Source organism: Talpa occidentalis, unplaced genomic scaffold (genome assembly GCF_014898055.3).
Source record: "Talpa occidentalis isolate TD23 unplaced genomic scaffold, MPIMG_talOcc4v2.1 talOcc4.5, whole genome shotgun sequence".
Classification (NCBI taxonomy): domain Eukaryota; kingdom Metazoa; phylum Chordata; class Mammalia; order Eulipotyphla; family Talpidae; genus Talpa; species Talpa occidentalis.
Window position 1 is genome coordinate 44077385 of NW_023604861.1, and position 20269 is coordinate 44097653.

At 39.7% G+C, this 20269-nt stretch overlaps 1 protein-coding gene across 2 annotated transcripts in view; it reads right to left on the bottom strand.

The window, feature by feature from the left end:
• Window positions 1–14575, bottom strand: part of SPATA13 (spermatogenesis associated 13) — a 278943-nt gene extending 264368 nt beyond the window's left edge. The window contains exon 1 of one of the 2 annotated variants that reach the window (XM_054701837.1): window positions 14534–14575. In XM_054701837.1, coding sequence (XP_054557812.1) covers window positions 14534–14545 — 12 coding nt within the window. In that variant the 5' untranslated portion in view covers window positions 14546–14575. The remainder of the gene's footprint in view (window positions 1–14533) is intronic. The other variant, XM_054701838.1, reaches the window with a different exon arrangement.
• Between the last annotated feature and the right edge of the window lie 5694 nt (window positions 14576–20269).

The window sequence follows — 20269 nt, forward strand, 5'->3', positions numbered from 1 at the left end:
CTAAGCTCCTTCTCCCCTACGTCTCTGCCCTTGTTCTGATGGAAAGTTCTGACTTTCTGAAGGAAGATTTCATCACCACCCTGGAGCTTCCACCCTAAGTCTGCTCTCTGGAGCCATGGCAGGATATGCCTAATTCCCCCCTGTACAGGGCTGATCTTTGAGAAGCTGAGGTTTCACTCATGCTATACTACATTTTAAATTCTTAACCACTTATTGGAATAAGCCCACATAGGACCATTTTAGCTATAATTTTGCCATAAATGTGGTTAAAGGTGTTTTTGTGGGCCAGTCTAACTCCTTTCATAGCAGTTTCCATTACAGAATTTTTCCAAGTTGGAATTTAGAGTGCAGAAATATTCCTCCTTTATCCCCAAACTGCAGCATGCTGTCCACAATTCACAAGAATAGTTCTGACTTGGAAGATCAACATTCACTTCATAAGTGAGAAGAAGGACCTTTCACTGAAACTGCTAGTTACTCATCAAAAAAGAAAAGAATGGAGAAGCATGTGACACATTTACTGCTTCCTAGACTTCAGGGAAGCATCACTCATGTTACCTCCAGGATTGTTCCAATACCCAACTTCTTCAACCTCAAGCTGCATAAGTAATGACTGTTGTGAGTAGTACTGGTTTACAGTGGGTGTTCTAGAGAAAGCACCTCGAGACCCTCTCAGAAAGCAATCCTAGCTGCTTTCTCTCCCTCCCTGTAAAAGATGGGATTTTCTAAGTAAATTCTTATCTATCTTAGCCTTGTGGGTTGAATCTAATGGATTGAATCTGAGTAAAAGTGAGATATCCTACCCAGAAAATACAACCAAAAGAAGATGCCTTTAGAAAGACACATTAAAATTGAACAGAGTGACTCAGAAGAGGGAAACCCAAAGTCTACTTAAATACATGACAGACTCCCAGGCCTGTAGAACTTGACTACATCTAAAAAAGACATTGGATAATAGTGACATAAAGAACCAATTAAGGAGAGGGATATTGGTCTGAGAATGTAAGGCAGGTGGTCTGTGGGGAGTAGTGGGGAATGGGGAGACCGGAGCATACCCTTGCAGGTGCCTGGCTTCTAGTGTCATTGACAGAATCTGGCAGCAAGTATTTAGCATCTGTGAAATAATATCAGCCTTTCTGAGAGGTAGTGTTATCTCTTATTTGCAGACAAGTTTATTGCTATAAATGTGCTAACAAGAGCAATATGCTTGATTCTATGCAGAACACATTGTTAGAAATAGCAGCATTTAATCCCGCTTACACCGGTCACATACTAGTTAGTTTTGGGTCAACTAAAATCATTAAGAAAAATGGACTAGTCCTGGAGCCCTCCCTGGTGGTGCAAGGGGTTAAGACGCGGCACTATGAAGTTATCTGCAGCCACTGTAGCACAAGTTCAATCCCCAGCCAGGGAGGTGACCCACATGGCGCAACAGACCTCTCCTGACTTGCCCACTGCTTCCCTCAGCAGTGTATTTCAGTCAATCTGCCTGTTCTGTTCCCCACTCTGTCTCTGGTGAATCCTCTCATCCCCCCACACCTCTGGCCTGTACCCCAATTCTTGTATGCATAAATAAATAAATCTTTTAAAAAAATGGAGTAGCCCATATAAAATCACTGCTTTGGACAGCAAATGTCACTGAATTGATCCCTGGTTCCACAGGCACAAAGTGTCAGGCAGAGAGCAAGAGAGCTGCTATGGTAGGTCACGCTCAGGGACATGATGATCCCTACCCTTCCACACAGTGGCTCAGCTCACCCTCCCTGTAGTAATTCAGGTCATCGACTTTTTAAAGTCACATTTTTTTCTAGTACTTTCACTTTTTTCTGAAAGCAAAGATGACAACATCATTAGAGATGGCCAGTATATGACCTGAGTAAAACTGAGGCATCAGACCCAGAAAATACAAAGAAGAAGATGCCTTTGAGAAAGTCACCTTAAAACTGAACACAGAGTAATTCAGAACAGAGACACCCAAAGTCAACTTAAATAGATGATAGCCAAGCAGGCCTGTAGAAATTGACTACATCTAACAAAGACATTAGTTAATACTGACAATAAAGAACCAATTAAGGAGAGAGATATTGATCAGCAGAGGAGATGCAGAAAGAACACAAGCCTGGAAGAAAGCACACATCTGTACACATCTGTACAGGCAAGGGACACCAATGCTAATGTGAGGCAGTAAAACATCTGAGTAACAATAACATTTGTGAACACTAAGTAGGTAACAACTACAAGTAGTCCCCCCTAATCACAGGGTGTAAGGTCCAACGGCCCCAATAGATGCCTTGATAGTATCAAACCCTATATATACTATGGGCATACACACCTATGATAAAGTTTAATTTATAGATTAGGCACAATAAGAGATTGATAACAATAATTAATAACACAATAGAACAATTATAATAATACGTTGAAGTAAAAGTTATGTGAATGTAGTCTTCTTGTCTCTCGAAATATCTTACTCCACTTAATATTTTCAGGCCATGCTTGACAACAGGTAACTGAAAGTGTGAAAAGCAAAAGTGGATAAAGGGGGGCGACTAATCATAGATCTACACACTTTATGTATCAATTTTTTTCTACAGCTCTAGAAAGTAAATTCTGTCATTAATCATCTCCATTTTACAGATGAACAAATGAAGACATGGATGAATTAAGTAGGCACAAGGTAGGGCGGCAGGTGAGGATGCTAAGTTGGGGTTACATTCCACACTGTTCACAGGGATTGAAGCTCCTGAAGGCTCTGCATCATCTACAGCTGATATCCAGGGCCCCCAGGCAAGGATTACTTACTGAGGAAGCGTAAATGGGAGTCATCAAAGTGAAGACTGGAAAGAATAGAACATTGCAGAGGAAAAGCAAACTAAGTTCCTGAAGCAAGAGGGTATACCCTGAGTTTAAGAAATTAAAAGATCATGAAGGGAAGAACAGAGTGCAGGAAGAGAGGCAGGCCAAGGCACAGAGAGCTGCAGAGTCATGTTAAGGAATTTTCATTTTATCCTAAGGGCGATAGGAGTCTATCAAAGAGGTTTAGGCAGAGATGTCATGATCTGATTTGCATTTTATAAACCTCTTGGCAACAGACCAGAGAACTGCTACTGAACAGAGACAAGACTAGAGGCAAAGGATCAGTTGCAGGCTGCTGCAGTACCCCAGAAGAGCTCAGACAGGGCAATGTTGATGGGGGTGCAGGGTGATGGACCGCTGGAGGGATGCTTAGTAGAATGGCGATACACTGGATGCAGAGGAGAGTGGGAGGATGTCTTGAAATATCAAGATAGGAAATATAGGAACCAAGGGGCAGTTTTGTGTGTTAGAGAATGAGCCCACAATGGGGCGTGTTGAATTTGAAGTATCAGTACATTGTCAGCTATGTAGACTCAGCAAAATGAGAGTTAACAATATGTTGCTTATTGGTTACTTCTTTCAAATTTGCACGAAGTTGTTTGTTATTTAGATTTATACCTCGACCTTTTAAAAGATGAGTAAATCCTAAATACCATGAAAATACATGGTAATAATATTAATACATGTAATAATAGAAACGTGGGTAATATTCTCATGAGTTATACTATCTTCTGTATGCATATCTTCTGTATGCAACCACTTTAAGAAAGCCTCTTAGAGCATCAGACTATCTGTCCCTTTAATAAAATTTATTGTCATGGAGCCAGCATTTGGTCAACAGTGATGAAAAGCAGGTTTCACTAATCTTAGATAAAGCTCCTGTTTCACTGCAGAGCTCCAAAAATCTCCCACAGGCTGTGCAATGCCAAACAAAAGCAAATTTTTCAACAATAGTCAATATAAAGAAGAGGAAGGAGAACAATTCAATAGCCCAACTGAGAAATGAACCAAAGAAATGAAGATAATACCAGTAAAAGAAATGCAAAGGCCTGAAAAACTCAAGTTCACTTAAGATAAAGGAAATACTCATTGCAACTATACTGAGACAAGTTTCCACCATGAGATAAAAGATTTTGGTAGGATATTGCACTTGGTAAGGGATAAGGAGGTCAGGAAACAGCCTCTAAAGGGATTGAGAAGGGGTACAACTTCCATGGAGGGCAACTGAACAATAACCCAGAATTTAATGTTCTATAACATTCTTCCCCCAGCAAATTCATTTCAAGGTGTCTGTTTAACGTTTACACCCATATATGTGTGAAAGGTTTAAGTTGGTAATCTAATATCCATCAGTGGGTAGTTGATTTATATATTATAACCATAGAACAAAAATACTGTGTAATCATTAGAAAGAATGAAAAAAGGTGGACACACCCAAAATATTCATTGACGGATGAATGAATAAACAAAATATAGTACATACATACAATGGAATATTTCTCAGCCATTAAAAGGAAATAAAATTCTGACAGATGCTATAACAGGGATGAACCTTGAGGACATCATGCTAACTGAAATAAAAAGGACACAAAAAGACAACTATTGTGTGATTTTACTTATGAGATACCTAGATTAGGCAAATTCATAGAGACAGAAAGTAGATCCCAATGAAAATCCAAAAACACCTTTCCAAAGATATAATCAAGGATGAGCTTTTTGACAGTGAGTGTGCTGTCCTCTTTTCAATCCACTCTAGGTGGCCCCTGGCCTGCTGCCAACTTCACTGGTGCCAGCGACCCCATTAGCTGATGCTTTCTCTCAGGGGCCACTGACTCCTATGTTTTTCTTCCCACTTAAGCTACTTAAGTCCTGCTAAAACGAAGTATCTGCAATTAAATTTGGGCAGGTCTTATACTCATCAATCTTGATAATATCATCTCCCTTTGCCTTTAGAAGAAGCTTTTGACTCCTAATCTTTTGATTAGCATTCTACTAAGAAACTTAGTACAAGAGACTCTGTTTACAACATCCTTTGAAATTTCCTTCACTTTTCTCATTTTTAATAGGAAAAGAGTCTTAAGATATTTTCTTAAAAATATGTCCCCTTTGGGAAAAAAATACAGGTTCTTACTGTTAAAATGCTAGTGGCATGTTTTAACTTTTCATTTATCCCCAGTGCCTTAATGTATGACTTGCAATGTGGCCTTGATGACTGGCCAATTTGAAATTAAATTTTTTAATGTTATTTACTGAGGAGAGAGAAGCTGCTTATACTTTGGATCATCAAAAAGCCAAACTTTCCAAATCCAGGAATTTTACCTTCAATTTGGCTACCATTTAACTGTATAACCAAAGTCGTCTTGGCCAAATCAAGTCTTTTAGGGGCAAAAAAATGTCCAAATCAGTGGCTGACTGCGTAAGTAGGCTGAATCCAAACATTGTAGAAAGGCTGGCTTGTTTGGGCAGATGCCCAGAGCTAAGAGTGTTAAAATATTTAACTTTAAGAGTGTTTAAACTTTTCTCCAGAGAATATATTTCCACAATGAATGAACTGTTGGTTTTCATATTATTCCAGCTATCTTTCACCCCATGAAAATTGTAGGCCTTTTATACAGTGAGTCTTCACTTAACATCCTTGATTTGTTCTTGGAAACTGTGACTTCAAACAAGATGTTTAATGAAACTAGGTCCTTTCATTAAACTAGGTTTGATGAAATAATGTCCTTCCACACCATATAGACCAGAATTTTTTTGCTGCTTAATGGCAAAGTAACATAGAGTGAGACTGTGTTTTGGAGAACCTGCTGGACCAGTGTGGCCCCTTGCTTCCAAGTCTCATACAGATTTTAAGAGCTACACAGGGAAGGTAGTGGATTTTATTTTCCTGAAGTTGGACACAACTTTGTCATTTATTCAGAGTATGTTCTTGGCAAGTTATGTAACTTCTTCATGCCTGGCTTTACTAACCCCCAACGTAAGACTGACAACAGCTCCAAACTGCATGAAAGGTATCAGGAATGGGTGGGGTGTGGAGATGTACACCTGAGGTGTGAACCAATCCCTTGGAATCATACACAGTGATATAAAGCAGGTTCCCTCAAAAAATAAATAAAAAGAAACAATAATAAAATAAAACAAAGCTTGCAATGTCTACTTATAGGGAAAATCAATAAATACCCACCTCACATAATATATTTATATATATCATGTATACACATATATCAATGTCTAGTTCACAGTAAGTCTCATTAATGTTACTTCCCTCCCTCTTAAAAAAAATCAATGACATACTTTTACACTAACAATTAAGTATAATCCAACTATTTCCTCAAAATTGTAATGGATACAGTCAGAAATTTTCTTAGTTCCTCCATCCTTGGTCTGTGAAATACAGACTGTAGCTATCTGGTTGTGATATACATACAATGGGATGAGTTATCACTGAGGGGCAAGTAAAGCAAGTACTGAGCTAGAATTCCTTTTAATAACCTCCTTTGATCCAGGAAAGAAAGGTCCTCTGGTGAGATCTTGGACAAAAATGTTTTCAAAGAGAAAATTGTACATTTTTCTCATGCTAATTGTATGACTAGGCTCAACATATAAAATTAAGATATTCTTATGTAACTATAGAACAAAAAACACATTTTTTGTAAAGTCTGATTACTTGGAAGTTTTCAAGCCATGTTTGTGTGGGTTTTTTTCCCTTTCAAAATACATAAATAATTAGAAAGAAAAAAACTTTTTTTTAAATTCTCTTTTTTTTTTGAGGTAATGTTGGTTTAAAACTCCATATATATGAACAATGATGTAAAAAATAAAAATATATAAAAAATAAATAGAACCCCATGTATGAGTCAGAGAAGCAAATTCACAACTTTTCAGATATATTTTGCCACAGCAAACCTGACGTCAAGGCATCCACAGTCCCCTGCTGTTCCCCTTCCCCTCTGCAAACCTCAATTTCAGTCAGGTTGCTAGGATTTGTTTGGTTTCATTTTGTCTGTTCCTTTGTTTTCTTTCTCTATTCCACATATGAGTGGACTCAAGAAAAGAAAAAAATATTCCAAAACACATTTACTATCTAAATGAAAACATGCTCACTAAAAGATAAACTGATAAATAAGACCCCAAGATTTAAACTCTATAAACAAAGATAACTATTTTCACCAGGATTCATTTAGTTTGATTCCCTAGTTTATTGAAAAAATAAATCCAAAATATCCAAATTGAAAAAACTTTGCAACAAAGTTTTGTGCATTACTCTCTGAATGCTGTAAGTCACTGCACAAGATCTTTCTGTGTTTCCAATCAAAAGAAATTACAGATGTTCAGGTAGAGGACGCATTTTCTACTTGAGATGGATCCAGTGCCAACAAAACCAACATCAAGAGACTGTGACACAATGTGACTGCTGTGTGGTCTGGTGCTTTCTTTAAACTGACAGTTAAATAGATATTAATATAAAGATATATTAACAAAAGCAGAGGAATACAACTGGGAAATTCTAACCTCTAAGAGATGGAAGGATAACCCACACTCATGGATGGGGAGAATCAATATAATCCAAATGACTATCTTGCCTAAAAAGATTTACAAATTGAACACAATCCCCATTAAAATACCAGTAATATTTTTCAAAGATACTGAAACAAGAATATTGAAACTTATATGGAACTACAAAAGTCCTCAAGTGGCAAAAGAAATTCTCACCTCTACAATTCTCCTGCAGGGCCTCCCTGGTGGCGCAGCAGTTGAGCGCTGGTCTGCGAAGCTGCCTGCAACCTCTGCAGCGCCAGTTCGATCCCAGGCTGCTCCCCGGCCACCAGAGGAGGGTCCCACATGGCGCGCAGACCTCTCCTGCCGCGCGCTGCTCCCCTCAGCAGTGTACTTCGGTCCTTCTGCCTGCTCTGCTCCCCGCTCTGGCTCTGGTGAATTCCCTCACCCTCCCGTGCTTCTGACTGTACCCAGTGCTTGTATAAATAAATAAAATAAATAAATAAAAATAAAAATCTTTTAAAAAAATAAATAAAATAAAATTCTCCTGCAAAGACATTTCCTTCTCTGGGAGCAAACATGATTGGTGATACTGCAGCCTCACAGGGACTCTAGGAGACTCATGAATAAAAGACAAATGGTTGGTATTTGATTCCTAGAGAAGACACATTTCATTTTATGCTGCCTTTTACAAAGAGCAGAACTCCAGAGCACTTGGAAATTATCTTATCAAGCCCCCTCTCTGGCGGGTAACACAATGTAATCTCTGGGAATTTGACTTTCTAAGCTTTTGGTAATTTTCATTAGAGATAAGACTTGCACCCCAGTTTCCCCACCCCACTCTAGAGCACTTTGCTCTATGGGTTGGCCATTCAAATGAAATTTTCAGTTGCCCTAACCTTCACGTTATAAAGACTTTGTACAACAAAACATTTCACTTGTTTGAAATTCAGCATAAACTCTCCTTAGAAATAGGACATACAATGAATAGGTCCCTGGGAGTCACAAGTATCTCCTAAGTGCCATAAAGTAGAAATATGCTAAAAACAAAACAAAACTTACAAGCCTAACATTCCATAACTGCATTCATCCTTTTAACTTGAAATGCCAGTAACAGTAGAATCAGAAACATCTACTCTCCTTCTGGGGACTCCTGCAGCTCCAAATCCCTGCTGATCATTGTGCATTGATGAGCCAGGCACCAGGAGTGTGGAGTGGGGAGCCCAGGGTTTCCAAAGGGACAACCCCAGGGACACTTCTTCAGTCTCAAGATAAGGACAACTTGCTGTTGTCCTGTCTGCTGTCATCATCTAGAGTTTGTGTTTTTCTCCTCTCTGCCCTATTGTTGTCCTGAATACAGTCATATTTCTATGTTGCCTACTTATCTTTCTGTCCTTATAACAAACACTTAAGCAGTCTTAGTGTGGCTTTCCAAGGGTTTATGATACTATCAATAATGAGGAAAGAGAACAGAAATGATTCTCCTGCTCCTTCCGGCCCACCTCTTCTCTATTTCTATCAAACCTAGATGGAATTCCTCCCAGAGTATAAAGGATTAAAATCCTACAGCCAGATTTCCAGATTTACCCTGGTTCAAACACATTCAGAGACAGGATTCTTGAAATCCTCACTGGATTAAAGTAAGACTTCAAAAAGCCAGAAAGGGTCTGGTTTAGGAGACTGGACTAAGGAGAACTTAAAGGAGATAAGCATCTGAGAAGCCAGGAGAAGAAAGAAGGTGCAGTTCCCTGGCTACTGAGCCTCAGTAGCTGTTCCTGGTGGGCCACGCATATGGGGGGAGCATGCAGTTGACTGAGTTTTTAATTGCACTTGCATATTTTCATCTCTGTTAACTTCAGAGTACCAGCTACTTAAGAAAGTTTATGGCATATCTTCTCATGCCCTGTCAACCCAGAGTAGATAGCAAGTAAAATGATAAATAATTGTTGACTGCCTGGGAACTTCCAAGCCACCCAATGCCATGACCTTCCTCAATGGCAGAGAGGAATAAAGAGTATTTCGTTGTGCCTCAATCTGGGAAAAATCATAAACTGTCACGAATAGTAGTTCTTTCTCACTTTTTCTATACTTGTGCTTGGTTCTTTTCTCCTAATTTGAGAGGGGGGGGGGTGCCTCTGAGGCAAGATTTAATTAAAAGGTGTTACAGAAGCAGCCCTGGAGCAGATCAACCCACCTCCTGGACCTGTGCCAGCTGATTTGCACAACTGACCGGTTAGACAAATGCCTGGCTCAAATCAGGAGAAATACACAATTCTGCCCTTTGGAGCCTCATACTAACTTTCAAAGCCTACTTTTCAAATTTCAGGTATTGGCACTTATCCCTTTACTAATTAAGTATGCACTGCTCTGAGCAACAGCATTTTTTTTTTGGGGGGCTGCATTAACAATAACTATTCCACATAAGAACCTGATTCATGGGAAGTTGCTGGATCACATCCACAGAGCACATTTCCAAAGCTAGTGGTATTCCTTGAAAAAACTCCACCAAGCATATTGTATGCACATTTCTCAGTAGGGATATTCCAGGGATATTTAGAAGGAGATAGAAAGATTCTCAAAAGAAAATGACTCAGGGTAGTGTAATGAAGACATAAATAACAACTCCACAGTTCTAGATGGTGAGGGACAGTTTTTGGGGAACAGAAATAGAAACAGACTCCTAAAATGATGAAGAGCTTCCATTTAATTTACATTGAAAGGCAAGAAGTGACCTATGAAAATTCTACAAAACATTACATGAGTTAAAGTAGATGATTATGCTCCTTTTTTTTTTTTTTTTTTTTTTGAAGGCAGAGCATGAAGTAACAAAGGAAGTCAAGGAGCCAAACAAAAGTACTTTGAAGTTCTGCTGACTGGTGAATACAGAAATTTTTATTGCAGAACACTCTGGAAATTTCTTAGGCTATCTTGAAAAATATATTGACCCCTACCTTTACAAAGCAGGTTCTGTATAGTCCACCTAAGGACAAGGCATTAGCAGTAAGACTTGAAGGCTTCGCTCTAGTTATTTTGTGACAACAGCATTTAATAATTTGACCTTCACAACACATTCCAGTTATAACCTCATAAATTGTTCATTGCTTCAGAGAAAACCTTCACTACTACACTGACCATGTCTAGTTATAAATAAGACGGAAAATGCCATCCAGAAAGAAGGTTGCTCTAGCTTATCTCCAGAGCTATGACAGTTGCACAATCTATCTCCACTGTCCTTTTGGTTTTGTGATTTGATTTTTATCATATTTATCATGCTATACAGACAGTGCATATGACTCCAATCACTCCAATTCTCAAAATCGGCAGAGACGGAGTCATACCTAGCTGGAATTGAGGTCATCATCAGTTTCATCTGCCCATGTCAAAAGCTAGCAAGGTTTGAAACTGGCCCTGTAGAGGTGAGAGTGAAAATAAAATATGAAGCAAGTTAAATATAGAAGATTTAGAAGTGAATCTCTCTTTTTTCCCTCTTTAATCATCCAGTAGAGTATACGGATATAAAATAATGTCACAACTGGGCTTAAACATTTACTTGTGCTAGGAGAGAATACTAATGGGAACAATGAAGCAATTGAAATAGGTCTTATCTTCAGTCATAAGCCAAGTTCGCTTTCCCTATTCTGTGTTATGGGCTGAATTATGTCACTCCCTCCCCAAATTCATGTTAAAATCTTCACACACACACACAACTCAGAACGTGACTGTATTTGGAGACAGGGCCTTTAAAGTGGTAATCAAGATAAAATGAGGTCTAGTGGATGGGCCCTAATCCAATATGACAGGTGTCATAAGAAGAAGAGATTAGGATACAGTTACAAATGAAGGGAAGACCATGTGAGGCACAGCAAAAAGGCAGCCATCTGCAACTAACGAGAGAGGTCTCAGAAGAAACAACCCTGTTAACACCTTGAGCTTGGTCTTCTAATGAGAAGAACGGTGGGAAAAGAAATTGTTGTCAGAAGCAGCCAGTATTGTTCTAGCCACCCTAGGGGACCCACACTCTTACTGCTAGGTCTTCTCACCACCAATTTGATTATTGGTTCCTTCTATTATCAATTACATTTCACTCTTTTCCCTCTCTCTTTTGCTCCACTTAGCCCTCTCCTTCTCTTTCTATCTTTTGCCCTGTATCTTCCCTTACTTTTAAAAGAGGTTCCCTCACCTTCTTCCCAGACAAAGGGAGAGTCTTGGCAAGGTAGGGGAGAGTAGGCACCTCACACTCAGTATCCCCGGTGTACTGGAGGCTCAGGGCGCCTGGTTTGCCAGGATAGTGTAGAATCAATAACATCATCAGAAGACAGGACCCTGACCAAGTTACTCAACTTCCCCAAACTTCTGTTACCTCAAATATTTTTTGAAAGTGGTGATACAAAGTCTTGCAAGGTTGATGTAAGGTTCAATTCATATAAAACACTGGAAAAGATACACCTTATACTAGAGTAAATACTTTATACTAGTCATCATAGCTCAGTTTTTCTATTAGTACCAAATAGCTACTGTCAATTTGAATTTTATAGTATGATATCATGGAAAAACCCAATAAGTAAATAATGAAAACTTCTGTGACTCTGAATATTATATATTTTAAAGGATTATTTCTAGTCTATATTTCATTGGTCAGATAAAGTTTATTTTTGTTTCTTCTGCCAGTTAATGTTTGTAAAGAGTGCTGTACTTGGTATTAAAAGGAAGATTCTAGAAACACAAAAGACCTTGGTTGTGTATTCATGGATCCTGCAGTCTAGTTGTAAAAATAAAATTTTAATAGTAAAAACACTTATAAAATCAGATTGAAGTGCTTTTCAGGACAGCAACAGGTTACATATGGTCAAATCTCACTACAGGTCAAGACAGGTACATACCTAAACTTTCTAGGACACCTTTTTAAATAGCAATTTCTAACTATCACCGATCTAAAATTGCTGGAAGCAGAAGCCAACAAATCTGATTAAAAAGACTTAAAATTTAGAATAGTAATTAAAAACTATTTTATTTTAAACAAATCTATACATATTTGTAAAACAGAACCCTATAATACACTAGTATCTTTAAATATTCTTAAACTATAACTTGAAAAATTGTATTTTTATTTTCTTATTAACTTTCTTATTAACTTCTCAGGAACCCCTGAAAAAGTGTTATTGACAAGAGCAACATTAATAGGAAAAAGACATATTCTTAAGAAATGGAATGATTTCTGACTTGAGAAATATTTGACTTTAGAAACATTTCAACTAAAATTCACACTCACTATTAAGGATTATTAAAATATGGTAATTTGGCAGGTAGGGACACAGAGAGCAAGGGGTTTAATGTTTCAGAAGCAGCAGGTCATAGCAATCACATTTGCATTTAGATACTTATTTTACCACTCACCACTAAGACGTGGAGCAAATTACTATACATTTCTGAGTGTCATCTTCCTCATATTTTAAATGGGTCCAATAATGCCAGCCTGTAACATGGCATGGAGAGGACATGATGCAGTTCACCTGCCTGTTAGCTGAGGTTCTGCTGGTGGAATTTCTGAACAAGAAAGTATCATGGTAGATTCTATTTATTTCCCAGCCTTTTCCTTTCCCTAAATGTGAATTTTCTAATTCATTTTTTTATGTCCCTTTCACCACTTATCCCTTTTCTCCCAAATCTAGCACAATACACATAGGAAAGCCTCAATAAATATTTGATGAATGAATACATGAATAAATAAATAACACATAATTTTAAAACGGAGGCAGAGAAAGAAATAATCAATGAAGACATCTTAAGAACTGGCAACAAATCAGTGTCTTAGGCAAACACAATTAAAATCTGAAAAAACAAACTAAAAACACCAAAAGATAATTTTAGCTATAGGAGGATAAAAGAAAGAAAGGTTGTGGGGGGAAGTTCTACTGTAGTTGCCAGTTACAGGGCAAGAAGCCCTGAAAAAGATGATTCAGACTCCTTGTGTATCGCTAAAATAACATAATCTTGGGCCTCCCTGGAGGTGCCAGGGGTTAAGACGCAACCTATGAAGCTATCCGCAGCCTCTGCATCATGAGTTCGACCACCCCCCCCCCCACACCCACCCACCACCACGGCCAGGGAACGGCCCACATGGCGCTGCAGACCTCTCCTGACTCCCCCGCTGACTACCCCGCTGCTCCCCTCAGGAGTGTGCTTCCGTCAATCTGCCTGTTCTGCTCCCCACTACGTCTCTGGTGAATCCTCTCACCCCCCACACCCCTGGCCTGCACCTCAGCTCTTGTATGCATAAATAAATAAAAAATAAAATAAAGCAATCTTTAAGATAGCAAGTCAAAATTAACTGGCACATTTACATGTAAGAAAACACTCAGTGAAGTAAAATGAAGCTTATTCTCTTACATGCTTTGCAGACGTTGCATCTTTCTAAAATATTTTTAAGAGTCTCATTTTTACTACTGTGCCTACTACCTGCAAAAATGTTGGTTAATATATTTCAAAGACTGACGGTGAACTCTTTTGCATGGATCCAAACCTGGTTGTACTTTTTTTATGAGAGTAATTAAAGAATGTTCGTCAGCAGAATACTTATTTATTACTTGAGAAAAGCGTTTCTTCTCCCTCCCCACGGACCCCTTCCCCCCAATCGACCATCAGATCACAATCTAAACATTTTCAAAATCAGAGCATCACAGCATTAAGTAGCTGGTGGCCGAGAAGCCTAATTCCCTAACCGAAGGCCAAGGAGCTGCCAATAAAGTGAACGCTCCATTGAGACAAGACTCCAAAGAAACACCAGACTTGGCTCAACTGGAGGAGAAGCTCCCATAGATGTCGCGCCCCTGTTCCACAAGCCCATCCGTCGCCCAGCAACCCCCGCACGCGGTGGCTTGGCCCCGCCCTCGCTGCCATGGCAACGGGCCGCGCAGCCGAGCAGCCTTTGTGCTAAAAGCCGCTGGAGCGCGATTCGCAGCGCTCGCCCCCTGCACCTGCTGGGCCCACGGCAACTTTTCAAACTTCACTAACTGCTCCGCGGGATTTTTTTTTTTTTTATCCAGAGGCACCGATCCTCCCTTCCTTTCGCCCTTGTTTCAGGAAAAAATGCCGCACGGACATGGGATTTTAACTCCCAGCTACTTGGTGGTCCCTTCTCCAGCGGTGAGGGAGGCGGGACAACCAGCAAAGGAAAAGCTCTTACCTTTCGCAGCATTCCTCACGTCGGCGGGGCACGCGCAGGGGGTCTCACCATCCCGCGCGCCGAGCTCCAAGTGGGAAGTCCGATGGGAAACTTCATCCAGAGAGAGCGCCGCCCCGAGGGCCCCAAGCCCTCATTTGCACGACAAAGGGCGGTTAACTCAGGCCTCGAGGTCCCAAGGCGGTTAATCCGTCCGACTGTTACCTTCCTGGCCAGAGTTCAGATTAACTCTGAAGGCTGTTCAGAGGCCACACTTCCCTGGCGATGAACAATTCCACAAGCTCATCATGGGCGGCGTGTTCGGCTTCCCAGGCCTGGGCCCATGCTGTTGTTTTGTGGCTCGTAGAAGGACGTGGTGAAGGGTGGGAGCGGCCGGCGAGAACCCGTTTCAAGCCGGCTCAGGTTGAATTTCTATAGAGTTTTCCTCTCAGGGTGCCTGCCAGTCCGTTGCTGTTGCATATTCATATGAGGCGGAGTCGATTCCCAGCTCTTTTGAATCCTCCGAGTTGAAGAAACAGGGAAAGAAGTGGGGATGATTGGAAGGAAACACTAAGAAAAGAACAGGCTGGGGAAATAATGGAAACATAAATAAATAAGCAAACATATTTCACTATTTTTTCATCCACCTTCAGGAGGCAAGGAAACACACACGAATTGTGCAAACGAAATTTGAAGGTGATACTAAGTCCTGGGGTCTTAATTATAGTATTAAACTATTGGGGCGATTTTTTTTTCCAAGGGCTTTTCAAGATGATGTGGAGTATGTGCTTCTCATACTAAAGAGAGCAGATAAAGATGTATATATGCAGGGGCCTCCCTGGTGGTGCAAGGGATTAAGACGCAATCTATGAAGCTATCCGCAGCTACTGCAGCCAGGGGAGCAACCCACATGGCAAAGCAGACCTCTCCTGACTCGCCCACTGCTCCCTTCTGCAGTGTACTTCAGTCATTCCACCTGTTCTGTTCCCCACTCTGTCTCTGATGAGTTCTCTCAACCCTCACCCCCACACTTCTGACCTGTACCCCAGTTCTTGTATGCATAAATAAGTCTTTTTTAAAAATGTACATACGCAGACTTCACTATTTGCATTGATTCTACTTAATTTCATCAAAATTGATTGTTTTAGTGTGGTGAAGTCCTCCACCCTACCCCAAAACCCAGATTTTCTGATTTATAAACAATCAACTTGCAAACGGAAACCCATTTTCAGAAAATAAAAAATTAGTCTAAGGAAAAATGACAGAGTATAACTGACAAGCACTAAAAGTCATTGATATTGTGCTCTTTTTCCTCAAACATATGGTAAGTGGTCTTCCAGAATGAGCTCTTTCCTCCCTGAATTTCCACCATTATAATCATCACTAAATAACATCATGGAGTTTATAGCCAGTCTGCCACAGCAGGTGAAGGTGGTTATCTGAGAAGGGAGATCTAAAGGGATGCAAAGATTCTCTCACCTACTACTCCATGCCCTAACAACCTGCCATGATGTGTTTAACACTGAATTTACTCTTCTGTCTAAAAGTCCTATAGAAAATTCTCTATTAAAATGTCATTTAACTGAAAAAGGTAACTCATACTAATTACAAGTGGTTAAGTTATAGACTTTAGAAATCTGTTCAGGGCCTCCCTGGTGGTGCAAGGGGTTAAGCACCGTGCTATGAAGCTATCTGCAGCCTCTACAGCACGAGTTCAATCCCCAGCCGGCCAGGGAGCAACCCACATCGTGCAGCAGACCTCTCCTGTCTTGCCCGCTGCTCCCCTCAGCAGTGTATTTCAGCCAGTCTGCCTGTTCCGTTCCCCACCTGTCTCTGGTGAATCCTCTCACCCCCGCCCCATACCTCTGGCTTGTACACCAGTTCTTGTATGCATAAATAAATAAATCTCTAAAAAAAAAAAAAAGATATCTGCTCATTCCACAAATTCTCACAATAGCCCATCCACTGTGCAGACAGTTGAGGGAAACTGCCCAGGGTCCTGCCATAGATTTGATATTTTATTTGAACTCAGCAGCAGCTCTCTGATTGCCAAACTATTGATACAAGACAGAAGACAAGTCTTCCTGGGTCACCTACATCCACTTCTGAGCCCCCAGCCAACCCCTGCCTTCTACCCATATTCTAAAAATTAAGGACTAGTCATAGTTCTGATTGCTGAACGAATGTTGCTTATGATACTGTAGCAGTGTGAATAATGCCCCTCCTGCCTCCTAAATCAACATACCAGAACTTAGAACGTGACCTTATTCAGAAATAGGGTCTCAGCAGATGGAACTGAGGCAAGGATTGAGATGAGATCATATTGGGTTAGGATGAGCTCTAAATCCATTAAGTGTGTTCTTCTAAGAGGCAAAAGAGGACACTCCAACACAGAGAAGGAGGTGATGTGAGGACAGAGGTGGAGATTGGAGTTGGGCTGCCACAAGCCAGGTGACACCAGGAGCCACAAGAAGTGAGGAAGGAGTCTCTGTGTTGAGGAAGCACAGCCTTGCTAACATCTGGACCTCTGGCCTCTGGAGCTGTGAGCACGAGACACATTTCTATTGTTTTAAGTTCTGGATGTGGTCTTTTGCTCTAGAATTCCTAGGAAATAAATACATATATCTTTTTAAATTGTTTTTTAAAATAAAGAATTGATATTTTAGTGCAGGGCACACCAAAACAAATAAAACATCAAGTAGTCCATTGCTATGAAGAAAAACAAAGCCATTTAGTAAGGTAGGTGCTTGAAGCCCATAGATATAGAGGTACCTACATCCTGGCTTCAAACAACTGAGACTAGATCCAGGTGTTCTGATTGGTTTTAGGTTAAATTCTGTGATTGTCAGGTAGGTGATCATATGTGTATCAGTGCCCTTAGTTTTTATTTTGCTTATTAAACAAAAGACTAGGTTATGTTTCAGCACTTTTTAGAGCATCAGGGAAAATTGTACCAATTTTGTGCACTTGGATGCTCGGAGGGTCTGACAGGGTAGCAGGATGATCAGTCTGTGGGTGCTCATGTCAAATTGAGCTCCAAATGCATTAACTGGACAAGATACTTCATCTTGGAGTCTGCTTCTTTCCCATTGTAAACAGGGTTAATAATACCTGCCCCAGAGGTTGCTGAGAATTTTAAACAAGATAATGTACAAAATCCACAGGACTTGCTATTATAATCATTTCCACCAAAACCACTGGGCCTTCTGGAGGGTGACCCTTTGCCTTTGGCATATCTTTTGAAAGAGGTGGATGCTTGATTATGAAAATTAATTTACTTTCTCATTCTTGCTTCTCATCTGTAATTCTTTTCCTGCCGTGGGAAGTAGGACATGGGGGAGGGAAGGCTAATGACTACTGGGTCACCTGCTGACCCTTTACTTATATCATCTCTTTGCAGCAGCTACTATTAACCATGTACAGATTCAAAAGAGGACCTGAGAGGTGATTTCCTTGTGCAACAACATACAGCACTTTATAGTGTTCTGGAATACAAAGCCTCTCTTCTAAAGTCCTGCTATTTCCCACAGCCTAGATCTCCTTCAGCCCATTTACACTTTGGGCAGCAACAAACCACTTTGAAGAAATGGAAAATATTTTCATCATTTTCTGACTCTTTAATAATAGGATAGTAGTAATACATGATTATATTCTTACACACAATAAGAGGGAGGTATATCTTTGAACTTCTAGGAACTAGTCAAATGTGTTTCCAGAGTCACAATGGTCACAGAACAGCTGCACTTAAGCCCCCCACTTGTCCACCTCATCCACATCCTCACACCCAGTTCTGGCCTCTGTTGCTCTGAAGGTGCCAGAGAAACACATCCCCACAGCAGCTGAGCCAAAGCTCTGGTCTTTTCTGCAGCAGAGCACCCACTGGCGATTGCATGCCCACATAGCAATTCTACCCTGTTGCTCACTTCTCAATTGTAAGAACATGCTAGACACTTAGATGTCTTTATACCAGACATAGGCAAGAGTCCAATGCCTAGAAATAGGTCTTTCTGAATAAGAATCCAGAAGGAGCAACCCTGAAAATATTGCAGGTTACCAAAAGCAGTTTTAAAGCAATTCATCCATATGGGATAATGCTTTGAAATGCATAACAGTAGCTGTTCATCAGATGCATGGCAGAATAGGAAAAATAAAGTTGAGGTTAATGAAAAGGAGGGAAAACAAGAATTTGGTAGATGAAATGTTGTGCTTAAGTAACTAAATTGAGGAAGAATTTAATTCACTTCCTTCTTTTAGTTGGATGCCACATCTGTGGTTCATTTTTCTGAGGGGCCATACTAATTTTTATGGGAAGGAAATATTTAAAGTGTATTATCTTCTGTTATACATATTGGAATCTCCTTTTACTAATGTTAGCCATCAGCATGTTCCAATAAATGTCTGTTGTTTTATTAAAGTCACACTTTGATCCACAAGGAATTTTAGATGGCATATATAAATATATACAACCCAATAAAAGAGAATTAAAAACAGGCATGTGGGGAAAATATGACACAGGGAGAATGAGAGTAGGAAAGATGAACAGGTACATTTACATACATTTACATTTATGTAATTCGTGTATTTATTTTCATCAAGAACCTTTTGGAATCAACTCTGAAAGTGATGTAAGCAAACCAGGCAAAGTGAATCTTTAGCACATTTAAAATAAGAAGATATTTTTATATCTTTATATAAAGTTCATGGACTTTATGCAGTTCATGAAAAAATATATTTAAGGCAAAAAGTTGTTTTAATGAGGTGGGAGACCTAGAAATGCAAACAATGATAATTTTTTCCCAGTGTACATATTTGTAATGTGAACTTTTTGAGTATTGACCATACTTTGTTTCACTATTAGAAGAAAAATGTGTGTGTGGGGGGGGTGTAGTTTTGATTTTCCTTAGTACTCTAGTAACTTCTGAAGATTTAAAAAAAATCACTTTAGAGACATAGGGATAAATAATTACCTAAATTTCCCCTGGCTCTAGTCCAAAACTGTGCTATATACCCTAGGAGTGAAATAAGTTCTAATAAAGTGACTTGCTCACAAACTTATTTTCTTTTATTTTTTTCTGTGAATGGCTTTGCAAAGTGTTTTCTGGGTGCCTGTTTTCCTCATCTCATGGTCCACTTTGAGAGTACACTGAGAAATGTTTCTGATGTGACTGTAAATTTTTCTCTGAAAGCAATTAGATAGCATTTCTGGATTTAAGATGTACCTTAATACAAAGGATCTGGAAATAGTGAAGTAGGAAGAATAGGGTGGATTGGGCAATTGGCAGTCCTATGTCACAGCTTCATGAATGAGTAATACCTGGTACTCCAGGAAAGATAACAAATAATTCAGTCACATCTGAAATTGGCTTCCATCACAGTAAGCAGCTCACAAAGGATGACTGAACACTAATGATGCCCCTGACAAACATGCATTAAATACAGTAAAATACTTATTCTCCTGGAGATCTTGAATCTAGTTATGGGCACAATGCTTTGTTAGCTATTATGATCTACAAGATTTAATTGAATTGCCACTCCTGGTAATTCTTTTTGCAGCTTCTGTGATCATTAAAAATTAGCAGTAGACAAAGAAAATCTTTGGGAATTTGCTAGTACTAAACACCCACTTGAGGAAATATTACAAGGAGCCTTAATATTTAAAAGAGGAATGAAGACAAATAACTAAACAAGGAATTTAATAGACCCACAAAACAATGAACATAATGGCAGTAACAGGCTTCCCCATATCAATAATCACCCTAA